Source organism: Aethalodelphis obliquidens, unplaced genomic scaffold (genome assembly GCF_003676395.1).
Source record: "Aethalodelphis obliquidens isolate GAN/ISIS:26980383/991018 unplaced genomic scaffold, ASM367639v1 scaffold2, whole genome shotgun sequence".
Classification (NCBI taxonomy): Eukaryota; Metazoa; Chordata; class Mammalia; order Artiodactyla; family Delphinidae; genus Aethalodelphis; species Aethalodelphis obliquidens.
In genome coordinates, this window is record NW_020837946.1 from 60,955,376 (window position 1) to 60,968,147 (window position 12,772).

Below are 12,772 nucleotides of genomic sequence, written 5' to 3' on the forward strand. Positions count from 1 at the left end.
TGCTGTGGCCTCTCCCGTTGCAGAGCACAGGCTCCAGACGCGCAGGCTCAGCGGCCATGGCTCACGGGCCTAGCCGCTCCGCGGCATGTGGGATCTTCCCAGACCAGGGCACGAACCCGTGTCCCCTGTATCGGCAGGCGGACTCTCAACCACTGCGCCACCAGAGAAGCCCCTGAAGGGCATCTTTTAAAGGCTGATTACTCTCAAATTTCTCATCCACCTGAAGTCATATTCTGTAAATGTAAATTTCAGGTACTGTGTACCAGGTCTCCTACACTTCAAATTTTAAAAATTTACACAATAGGGGGCTTCCCTGGTGGCGCAGTGGTTGAGAGTCCGCCTGCCGATGCAGGGGACATGGGTTCGTGCCCCGGTCCGGGAAGATCCCACATGCCGCGGAGCGGCTGGGCCTATGAGCCATGGCCGCTGAGCCTGTGCGTCCGGAGCCTGTACTCTGCAATGGGAGATGCCACAACAGTGAGAGGCCCACGTACCACAAAAAAAAAAAAAAAAATTCACACAATAGGAAATTTTATCTTTTAAATAAATTGTATGTAATAATTACATGTTTACATTGCATGAACGCTGTTGAGCAAAATTTTTTTTTACCTCAAATAAAAATGATATTTATAGTGATTGTAAAATTTTGCCTGTTAAAACTATAATTTAAAGTTCTGTTAACTTGCTTTCTGTAGACACCAGAGAAGAAACAATCGGAATCATCCAGAGGAAGAAAGAGAAAAGCAGAAAATCAGAATGAAAGTAGTCAGGGTAAGTGAAGCAAAATCTTCCTTAAGAGCCGAAGAGGCATTTACGATTAATTATTCTGGTTTTTAATCAATAATAATTTTTTTAAAAAGTAGTGTGTTTTTGTGATTTCTATAGATACCATGTAATTTCTGCATTAATAGTTTAGGAATGTACTTTGCATAAGAAATAATAATTATATGAAATTGGAATCTTTTTGTACCGCAGGTAGTTTATGGTTACTGTTTTCAGACTTTTGACATTTCCCTTATTTTTTTAATTTGAGAATTAGAAAGAAAAGTGTCATGTCCAAACCTGACAAGCATTGCCTTTATCACCTTTCTGTTTTCTCTCTTTATATGAATTATGGTATTGAAATGGCTTCTCGTTTTTGAATAAGAACTTTATATCTTACTTTTAGACAAGTACCCAAACTTACTCATCCCTTTTATTAAAAAAAAAAAAAGACTATATAAAAATGATTGAAGTACTTCATTAAAGCACCATCTTTTTCTTTCCATACCTGTTCTTCATCCTTTCTTTCATACTTACATTTTGTATTATGAACTATAAGAAAATTACTTTCATTAGACTACACAACTTCTTATAATGGACAAAATAGTATTGTCACTTAATTTGGCTTCTCAAAATTAAATACAATAAATTGGGCTCTTAAGTCATATGTAATGATGATTTTATACATATATTACTTGTTTTGGAGCCACAAAATCTAGAGCCATGAACCCATGGCTTACTAGTGTTTACATGTGGCACTGGCATCAAGAAATATATTTGCAGCAGCTATCTTTGTGGAAGGAGAGAGTTGAGTCACTCTAGCACCTTTTTCTAAGTTTGTGGTACTTTGTATTTCAATCTGCCCTGAGGTCTTTTTTGATCTTAGTGTAGTTTCCCCAAGTTGTGGTTAGTGGGCTTGGATTTATTTAGTTATATTAGTTATGATAGATTTAACTTTAGATTTTAAAACTCACTTTTAAAAGCAGGTCCAAAAATAGCCTGGGACTTCTGTGTTGGTTGATCCAACTTTAAGAAGCCACATCTTTTTCTTTGTGGTCTGCCGTCCACAGAATTGTCTGCTTTTCTCTTATGGTTTTAGGACTGTGGCCAGTTTTAATTGCATTTCCTCATTTCATCTTCCACACTTGTATTTGCTTTAGAGAGAGGCTGGTTTTCTTTTTTCCTTGTTTCTTTGATGTAGGCTTCTTTAAGTCCATAGCAAACCTCTCCTGTCATCTTCTTGGCCAGAATAGGGTCATGTGTCCATTCCAAAACCAGTTATGTCCAAGAGAGGTATTATTCCCCTTAAAATCAGGCCCATCTCGGGACTTCCCTGGGGGCGCAGTGGTTAAGACTCCATGCTCGCAATGCAGGGGGCCCGGGTCGATCCCTGGTCAAGGAACTAAGTCGCACATGCATGCAGCAACAAGAGTTTGCATGCCACAACTAAGTAGTCCGCCTGCTGCAACTAAGGCCCGATGCAACCAAATAAATAAATATTTTTTAAAAAATCAGGCCCATCTCTGAAAATGAAAATGGGGTGAAGTTTCATTTAGAAGTACAGGTTGTGTGGAAAAGGCATGATACCTGAACAAAATTGCATTTCTAATCCGAAGGAAGGAAGGGGAACTAGGAACAGAGGCCAGATAGGAGTCAGCCTCTCCTGAAGTTACATGTGCTATGTAGGGGAGGGAATGTTAACAGAATAAAACTTGGATTCAATTAGGGGAAAAAAATTCGGGAAATAGTTTCTGGGTAGGCAACCAAAAAATGTCTCTGTCTTCATTAAAAAATGGCACCTCTTCAGAATCTGCAGGAAAGTTGTTACAGGCAGAAGGGAAGTTCTTTGGTATAAAACTTTTATAGTGCTCCCTGACCTCTGAATAAATCTGTACAAAACTAGTGTTCAAAATTTCTAGGTAGTATTTATAGTCCTGATTACTTATTAGTTTAAAAAAAATTTCCCCCTACCTTGTTCCAAGAAGGAATTTGAGGTTGTTGAACTTCTAAATGTATTGTTTGTTTATCTCAGTAATGCCTGGCACATAGTAACCACTCAAGAAATATTTGTTGAATAAAGTAAGTGAATGAATGTATATAAGTCAGTATTGAATTGATAAATGTATATGTTTATATATTATCCAAAGCTTTTGACTCCATGCTATCATAAGTTTTTCTTTTGTAGCTTGAAGAAATTATTCAGTGTAATTCCAGTGAAGGATGGTTGCCTCCCATCCAAAACGCCATATTTCTTAGCAACTTCTTACTTCAAGATTTATAAAACTAATGAAAAGTCCATTTTGTTTCTTTGTTATTTGTCTTTTTTTTTTTTTTTGGAAAAGTCCATTTTAGAGCAAAACTTTTAATTAAGGAACTGTGATCTGTAATAATTTGGATCAGTATCAATATGGTCATATAAGGACAATATTTAAAATCTAGTTTAGTTTTTTAAAAATCCTATTAATTTGGAAATACTTTTTAGAAAATCAAAACATTTTACAAAATAACATTCATATTAAAGCATGTTATTGTCAGTTTGTTATGGTTTGTGTTGACCAAGCTTTTTTATCATTATTTACAGGTATAAATTGGTTTGTCAATTATACAGCTACCACTTGTCTTTTTTTTAATTAATTGACATGTTTTTATGAAATTATTAGCCATTAAGCAATCTGAATAGCGTAGTTTTAAAAGCAGAGATCTTTTAATATGATTTATTTATTTGATTCTCCCATAATCAGGACTTTTAAAAATTGACATGTATCTATTGAAATATCATTTGACTTTTGGAATTCTGAAGTCGGCATCTGACCCTCTGAGGGCTCTTAATATTCTTTTGATGCCCATCACTACCCAACTAAAATATATTCTTTTTATTAAATAGATTATTTTTGTGTGTATTAGGGAAATTAAGTTTGGCACATTCTCTTTCTGATATAGTATGTGGTAGATAGTCATGACTGACTTTAAATCTATAAAATTTTTTACTTCTGTATTTTAGGAAAAAGTATTGGGGGACGTGGCCACAAAATTAGCGACTATTTTGAAGTAAGTTCATTGAGAAATATCTTCAGTTCTTAATATAATTTTGCTGTGGGCTGAAATAATTTGTTTGAAGCACAAAGTCAACTTTTGATTATCTGCTTAATTAGAGCAGAACTTCAGTACTATGTGATGTCCTGACTTCTTAGGAATATTAAACTTTATTTTTACTTTGGTATGGCACATCATAATTTTCAAAGTACTTTCTCCCGTATTTGCTTATATCCAGGAGATAGTCAAAGCAGGTGTTATTAGTATTCCTATTTTACAGATGAGGAAACTGAGAGCCAGAGATATAAAGTAGCCTACGTAAAGGCAAATTCTAAATGGAAGAGCAAAGAGTAGCTTTAAGTCTCCCAGCCTCTAGAATTCTTTCTGATGTCAGTACCACAGCAACAGTTGAGCCCCGTGGATGGAGATTAAATAATGATAGAGATGTGAATCTAAGAGTCCCTGAAAATAATAAACAGTGGTAAATTTAAATTCTTAGTCTGGAATGTTTCCTTTCTTCTACACAGAAACACTTCTGCCTACCAGTTTTCATTATGAAATATTAATGTGATTATTAAAACAAACATGATCTACTCAGTTGAAAAATATTTATATTTCCTTGAGAGAGAGCAGAATTTGGTGATTAGGAGAAGGGCTGTGTTTAAAATATATATATATTTTTTATCCTCCATTGTTTTTCTTTCTTGAGTTTACAGTGTCTAAGCTAAAACTGTTGCAGACTGTAAGATACACCTAATGCTCTTTAGTTGATGTCAGTCCCTTAGTGTTAATATCATTAAAAATCTTTGCCAAAGTAGGATCAAATAAACAAATCTCAGGTGTCTTGGATGCCTACTGTGTGCTAAGTGTTACGCTAGGCACTATAGATAAGAAATTTAGACAAAGCTCCTAGGTTGCAGGAAGCTGTTTAATGAACACACTAGGAAGTCCCCATCTCTGCTGTTCATACATATACCCTGAGATGAAGCCATTAGCAGCAAATTGTTTTCTCCTTCCATTCTTGGTTCAGAAGCATGAGACTTGAGAAAGCTATGGAACAGATTAGGTTGGCTTCTCTTCGTATGCAGTTAAGTCATGCACTATAATGCGTGTTATGCATGTAAGAAAGGATTGATTTTTATTAGACTTTGTGCTGTTAAAAAGAAGGGACTTAGTTTGTATAGTTCTTTATAGTGCTGTGGACATTTAGATGCTTAATAGATCTTGGGACTGACAGCTCTGTTTTAAGATAGTTGATTATGTTCACTAACATCTACATGTGAACATGTTAAAGTTTCTTGGGATTAGGGATCATACTGGTTTAACAAACATAAGGGAACTGTGCTAAAATTTGAAGGAAAAATAAGACTTGTTCTTTGCTTTGGGGGAATTTGTCTTTGAGTCTGCCACAAAAATAATAATAAGATATATTTAAATTAATTCATAATGCCATATCTAAAATCATATTTGTCTAAACCTGTGTTAATAAATAGTGATGTTTCCTTTTTCCCTCAGTACCAAGGTGGAAATGGCTCAAGTCCAGTAAGAGGCATACCTCCTGCAATCCGTTCTCCTCAGAATTCACATTCACATTCCACTCCTTCCTCATCTGTAAGTTTTTACGTATGTAGTCTTTGTGTCTCAGAGTTTTTGTGTACTGAATGATAACTTTTATAATTTGTCTTTATTGAGACCTTTTACATATATTAGCGTTTATCTTTAAAAAAATCATTCTGTGAGATGAGTTGAATTCTTTTTAATGATTTGATGCTATTAGAACTTTATTTCTGAAAGTAAGATTCTAAAGTTAAAGATTTCCTGAATTAATTATAAGGCGTGTTCTTCACTTTGGGGGAATTTGTTCCCCAAAGAAGTAATGTTTCTATAAAAGAATGATGGGACCAGGAATTCCCTGGCTGTCCAGTGGTTAGGAATTGGCACTTTCACTGCCGGGGCGCGGGTTTGATCCCTGGTCAGGGATCTTAACAATTAAATTTCTTAATCACTAAAATGGTAGCATAATTAATTCCTTCCTGGGAATCCTGAAATAAAGAGTAGGCAGCCATCAGCCTCAGATAATGTAGTTTGGCATAGGAGAAGGATCTTGGACCTGAAAATTGTCTTACAACTTTTTAGTTTGTTTCTAACATTTTTAAGACCTAGTTCTTTTATATGCATTTTTCTACATATTAGATTTTATTCTATTTTTTTTACTTTCATTATGTGACAGTTCATTGTCTAACCAGAAAAACAATGTTGGCTTTCAGTAATTTAAAGATGAATTTAAAATTTTAAAAAATCAGAGTATCTCTTATTTACTCAAGTACTCTGTTTTTACTTCCAGTGTCCCTTTCTAGTTCTGTCTGTAGACATATACTTCTTAATGTCTTATTCATTTTGTACCTTGGGGCACATCATATTGCCATATACTAAGTAAAGCATAAGACTCAACAATAACTTTGAGTTGTAGTGATAGCATTGGTACATGATGTAATCTTTTGCTTTCAGTGAATGTATTTTAAAACCAGTGACTAGATAAACCATGAAACTTATCAGTTAATTGATATTATACTACATATGGGCATGCATTATTGTACCCACTACTAAAAGAGTTCTGTATTAAGGTCTTTACAGTTTTACTTTTTGAACCATTATAATCTGTTTAATATTTTTGTTTTAAAATAATATATTTGGCCTTGTTTTAGTTAACAGATTGAAAGCATTAAATTTGCTTTTATGGCACCAGATTGTTAAGTTCCGTGAGGGCACGGCATATATGGCTGGTTGTCTCTTTTATTGGGCTTTATAAGAGGGAGGTACTTAATGAATGCTTATTGAGTAAATGGTGATTAAAAATTTTTAAAGTTCAATTATGTTTTTTTTAATTCTTGATTTTTTTAAAATAAATTTATTTATTTTTGGCTGCGTTAGGTCTTCGTTGCTGTGCGTGGGCTTTCTCTAGTTGCGGTGAGCAGGGGCTACTCTTTGTTGTAGTGCGCAGGCTTCTCGTTGCGGTGGCTTCTCTTGTTGCGGAGCACGAGCTCTAGGCACGCGGGCTTCAGTAGCTGTGGCACGTGGGCTCAGTAGCTGTGGCTCGCAGGCTCAGTAGTTGTGGCGCACAGGCTTAGTTGCTCTGTGGCATGTGGGATCTTCCCGGACCAGGGCTTGAACCCGTGTCCCCTGCATTGGCAGGCGGATTCTTAACCACTGTGCCACCAGGGAAGTCCCCAATTATGTTTTGAATTATTATCCTGATAAAAACTTAAGAAATGTTTAGTTGTTGCTAAGCAAAAGCCTATTTTTTTTCTTGCTAATATAAAATTTTTAATATATTTTTTTAAGGTTCGACCGAATAGCCCTTCTCCTACTGCATTAGTTTTTGGGGACCACCCTATTGTACAACCAAAGCAGTTATCCTTTAAAATTACTCAGGTAAATGGTAATTAAAATTTCTTTGTATGAGAAGCTGGTGACCAACTTTGTACACACAATTAAGATGTCTTCTCTTTGTTTTAGACATGGTCATAAAGTAAAATTCTGTATCAAGAAAGCTAATTGCTAAACAAACCAAAAAAACAGTTTGTAGGGGGTGAGAAGTTGAAACACCCAATTTACTATCAGCTTGTCCTTTGTTACATACTGGTTAAATATATATTTTAAGCAAATTAAATAAACAGAACAACCATAACATGTCACTTCTGTTTACTGATTCTTTTTGAACTTAACATCCAAGTACATATAATCGATACCTTCATGAAAGTGTTATATTTGTTATAAGTGGACATTAAAGCAGTTTGTTCCATGTGTCTGTATTTTTGTATATTCATATATGCCACACATTTAAAAATCATTTGAAAATTAATCAGATATCTTTTACAGTTATTCAGTTTTATGAATTTTGAGTACTAAGGTTTTCATTTTAATTTCATACATGTGACAGTTTTTGGATAACTGAGATTAAGGATTGAAAAAGTAGATCTTCTTGCTTGCCACCTTAGTTGTGCAGTTTATTGCCATTATACTTCTTCTTTCTGGTCATGTCCAAACTGTTGTGCGTGCATCAAAACTTCTTTCTTTGGATGATCTTTAGGCCAGGATTTATAAGTACATTGCTTTCAGTCAGCAAACAGCTTGTGAAAGTTTTTGCCATGTTCAAAAGTCAGCTAGAGTTGATAGCACAAAGCAGTGGTTATATTGAATTTTAATGAAGAACATATCAATATTCTAAAAATTGAATTAACCTTAAAAATTTTTCTTTTTAAGTTTATAGCACTTATGCTTCTGAAGATATTAAAACTTAAAACTGCAGTAAGACTTTTTGTGATACTCTTTACATACACACACAAACTCCAATACTTTCTTTGCTCTTCAGAATCAGAGTAAAATCTAATTTTATGTTTGCATGCAGTGATATATATATAATGGAGTAATAAAATAGCTTTCTTTCGTTTAGACCGACCTTACAATGCTGAAGTTAGCAGCATTAGAAAGTAATAAAAACCAGGACTTGGAAAAAAAGGAAGGTCGCATAGATGACTTGCTCAGGGTAAGTAAGAAGTCATGGAGGGGAAAAATTTGAGTAAATTATTTGGCAGTAGAAAAACTGGTGAGAAAATACTTATATTGTAAAAAAAACTCTATTACTGGGAAAAAAAATAAGCCTTTGCTTTTAGTGTAAGTACATAATTGAAAGTATCAACTATTAAACGATAAAAACTATTTTATTAGCTCTTTAAATGTGAATTGAGAAACAGTTGGAGAAATAGAAGTTTATAAAATTTATTTTTACTTGATCAACTATCCTAAGACAGATATCCATTTCATGGTAGTTTTTTGTTGTTGTTGTTGTTGTTTGCGGTACACGGGCCTCTCACTGTTGTGGCCTCTCCCGTTGCGGAGCACAGGCTCCAGACGCGCAGGCTCAGTGGCCATGGCTCAGGGGCCCAGCCGCTCCGCGGCATGTGGGATCTTCCTGGACCGGGGCACGAACCCATGTCCCCTGCATCGGCAGGCGGACTCTCAACCACTGCGCCACCAGGGAAGCCCCCGTGGTAGTTTTAAAGTTAATTGATTTTCTTATAAACCTGACTGCCATTTGACACTATACTAGAGGAAGTAAATACTGCAATTTTGTGAGATTTTTAATGGAAACTTTATAAAAAGACACATCAAAAAGTATGCCTAATAGGTGAGTAAGGGGTAAAGCAGTGGTTCTTACCCCTAGCTCCTCATTAGAATCACTGGATGGAAAGTGTGGAAGACACTTTATAAAAAGTACTGGTGCTTAAACTCCACCCTGAGGGTTTCTGATTAAATTGATATGACGTAGGGCTTGGGCATTGGTAGTTTTAACGGCTAATTTAGCCAACACTGAGAACTGTTGGTATAGAAACTCAATGAAACCGTCATCCGTGATCATATAATTACTGATACCTTTGAAACATCCAGTGTGCCTTTCCTGGTCCCATCCCATTCACTCTCTTACATCCCTTTACCATTAACCACTATTCTAAATTTTGTATTTATTTATTTATTTATTATGCCTTATGTTTCTTTATAGTTATATTACATATACCTTATACATTCTTAACAACATATTATTTCACTTTATTTTTGAACTTTATATAAATTACAAAATTACACTGTTTGTACCATTTTCCCTGCTTGTTTTCACTAAACATTATATGTGGGTTTGTCATGTAATAGTTTGTTCATTTCACTGCTATATAGTAAGGCATTATATGAATATATTATAATTTATCTTTTCTGCTCTAGGTGGACATTTTATTTCTACTTTTTGCTAGTATGAACAGTTCTGCTAAGAATGTTCTTGTACATATCTCTGTGGCACATGTGGAAGAATTTCTCTATGGTATATGCTTAGGAGAGACATGGCCAGAGTATAGGGCATGCATATCTTAAACTCTACTTTATAATAGCAAATTTTTCCCAAGGTTGTTGGATCAGTTTCCATTCCACCAACAATGAGCAAGAAATAATCTTATTGCTTATTATCCTTGCCAAGGTTCATTATAATCATATTTAATTTGGGGGTTCAATTTAATGGGTGTAACAAGGTATTTGTTATTATGCATTCACTTTATTTTTTGAGCATCTTTAAAAATATTTATTAACTATTTGTATTTCTTCCATGAAGTAAATGATCATTTTTTTGCTCATTTTTCTTAATGGGTTCCTGTTGTTTTTTAAATTGATATCAGTTTTTTGTTGGCCATATATGTTGATTTTTCTCCCAGTGTGTGAATTATCTTTTTATTTCTTTGTACTGTCTTTTGATGATTAGATCATTTAAAATTTATATGATTAAACATATCTTTTTATTTATAGTTTGTACCAAATTATTATCAAAAGTATACCAAAATAATTTGTTGTTTTTATCCTTAATATCATAAAGATGTTCTTCTATATTTTCTTTTAAAAGTTTTATAGTCTGCTTTTTCAGTACAAGTTCTCACTGGGATTTATTTTTGGGTATAGCGTGAAGTAAGGTTTCATTTTAATTTCTTTCTATGTAGAAAACCAGTTGTCCAGACCATAGAATTAAAAGTCCACTTTTTACTGCCAGCCCCATCATGCAATCTCGTTTTCATATACAAGTGGATCTATTTCTGTGTTCTGTGTTAAGTTCCATATTCTATTTGTGTATTCCTATACTGGTACAACAGCATCTTTTTATCATTTAGCAGTTGTCTTTGGCTGTTAGTAACAGAGAACATAAACAACAGTACTTTAAATGATATACAATATTATTTTTTGAGAGTAGAACACAAAGGGGGGCTCCAAGTCAGAGCATGAGGGTACAGAGTCTCCTGCCCACTGAGTCACCTGCCCAAAACCGAATCCAGTTGGGGATGGAGGTAGGCCCTTCCATAGCAGGCGCAGGAGGAAATGGCACTGGGATAACCCATGGAACACAGTGCCCCTCACTAACACACCCGAGATAGGCTTTCCTTTCCTCTGCATGCTGCTCACCTCTGTGAGGAGAAGGGTGGAGGCGCAGTCTTTCCCTGGACCCTGGGCTAGTGAGGGAGGCTGGGTGGGGCACTGCAATTGCAGCTGCTACTGCCACACTGACCATTCATCCCAGATGTGACTGAGGAGGGCCTGGAGCCTGTTCATCTGTCCAGACAGCGATGTGTGGTTGGGCTGTTATCCCCCTGGACAAAGCATAAGGGGCCACGGGCCTTTGAATGGAAGGTAGTAGGTTTTGTGGAAATGCCATTTAACTGGCCGTGCTTTATTTCCGGCCAGGCAGAGCCTTGCTATCAAGCAGAAACAACTGAGCTGCTCAGGCCGTAGGTGTCCGGACAGGTTTCTATAAACAGCAGTACTTTAAATGAGACACAATATTATTTTTTGAGAGAAGAGCAGAAGGGGGCAGCCCAGGTGTGATGGCTTCACAGTGTCATATAGGATCTTGGCTCCTTCAGTTTTTCTGCTCTTTCACTGTTAGTACATGGCCTTCATCTTGAAGATCATATCAAGGTACAAAATATTTATTAGAGGCACAGTTATGATATCTGTGTTCTTAAGCAGAAAACAGGAAGAGGAAGGAAATAAAAAATGCAACAATTCTGTGTGCACCCTTCTTGGGTATTCCACTGAACAACTTCTGCAAGGGAAGCTGGGAAATACAGTCTTTTAGCTAGACATATATCAATCCATAATAAAATGTTGGTTTTCCATTACTATGGAAGAAGGAGAGATTTGGGTGATTATAATGACTCTAGGTTTATATTAAACCTTGATGTGTGGTTGAACAGTATCATCTCCTTTTTGGTTATTTTTGGCCCTTTGCCGTCTTAGAGAAGTGTTAGAGTCAGTTTTTCAGTTTTCACACACGTAAACAATTTGTTGGGGTTCTGTTTGAATTGCACCTAATGATAAGGGTCTGATGCTAAATTCCATTTATGTTCCTCTGAAAGTATCTTTATTTTACCCTTTTCCTTGAAAAACAATTTTATTAGATACATACTTTTAGATTGGCAGCAGTATTTTCTCCCAGCATTTTTGATGTATTATGTCGCTGTCTTTTGGCTTCCACCATGATTGGCCTAGACCTATGGTTTTCAAAGAATGATCCCCAGACCAGAAGCATCAACATTACTAGGGAACTTATTAGAAATAAACTTTTAGAGCCTACTCTAGAGCTACTAATTCAGAAACTGGGAATGGGTTCCAGTAATCTGTGTTCCAACAAGCTCTCCAGGTTGTTCCCTGGTGACTGACTGTACTAGACTAATCAGACTCATCTTCTGAGTTTAGAGAGAAGACCCTTGCCTGAGCGTATGGCTGCCTACAAAGTTAACAAAATTTGTATTCATATGGCCAAGAAAGATGGTGAGAATAGTTAGCTGTTGGATGGGCATCTGCAGTGTCTTCCACTAGTTTAATGGAGAAAAAAGTTTTATTAGTTAACAAAAGATGGAAGAGAACTCACATTCATTTTTAAGTGTTAGACGCTTTGTATTACTATATTTCAGTTATTTTTAATTAAATGAGATAGAATGGTGTTGCTCTGTTTTAGAAATAAGAAAACTGAGCTAAGGTTCAGATAACTTGTTTGACTTAGCCCAGATTATATATCCTAGAGTGTGGATTTGAACCCATGGAGTATGGATACAAATTCCATGTACTTTTTCACTACACAGTTAAGCAGCATATACCAGTATTATTCCCATGGTAAGTAGATGTTTTAACAAAATTTTTAGAATCATATTCAAATAATCTTATTAATCCCTTTATGAAATTTGTTCAAAATGTATAAATATTCTTAAATGTCTCATATACACAAATTGTAGACCTTTTCCATCATCTACTTATGTTGTAGGCTAATTGTGATCTCAGACGGCAGATAGATGAACAACAAAAATTACTTGAAAAATACAAAGAACGATTAAATAAGTGCATATCAATGAGCAAGAAACTACTTATCGAAAAGGTAAGTTAAAAGTTC

The 12,772-nt window shown here is 35.5% G+C and overlaps 1 protein-coding gene across 3 annotated transcripts in view; it reads left to right on the forward strand.

The window, feature by feature from the left end:
* The window catches only part of TLK1 (tousled like kinase 1), a 151,366-nt gene that overhangs the window by 89,509 nt on the left and 49,085 nt on the right, over positions 1–12,772 (forward strand). For all 3 annotated transcript variants that reach the window (XM_027128473.1, XM_027128483.1, XM_027128487.1), the window contains exons 4-9: positions 696–771; positions 3,764–3,810; positions 5,311–5,406; positions 7,138–7,227; positions 8,249–8,341; positions 12,647–12,757. In XM_027128473.1, the coding sequence (XP_026984274.1) occupies positions 696–771; positions 3,764–3,810; positions 5,311–5,406; positions 7,138–7,227; positions 8,249–8,341; positions 12,647–12,757 (513 nt within the window). The remainder of the gene's footprint in view (positions 1–695; positions 772–3,763; positions 3,811–5,310; positions 5,407–7,137; positions 7,228–8,248; positions 8,342–12,646; positions 12,758–12,772) is intronic.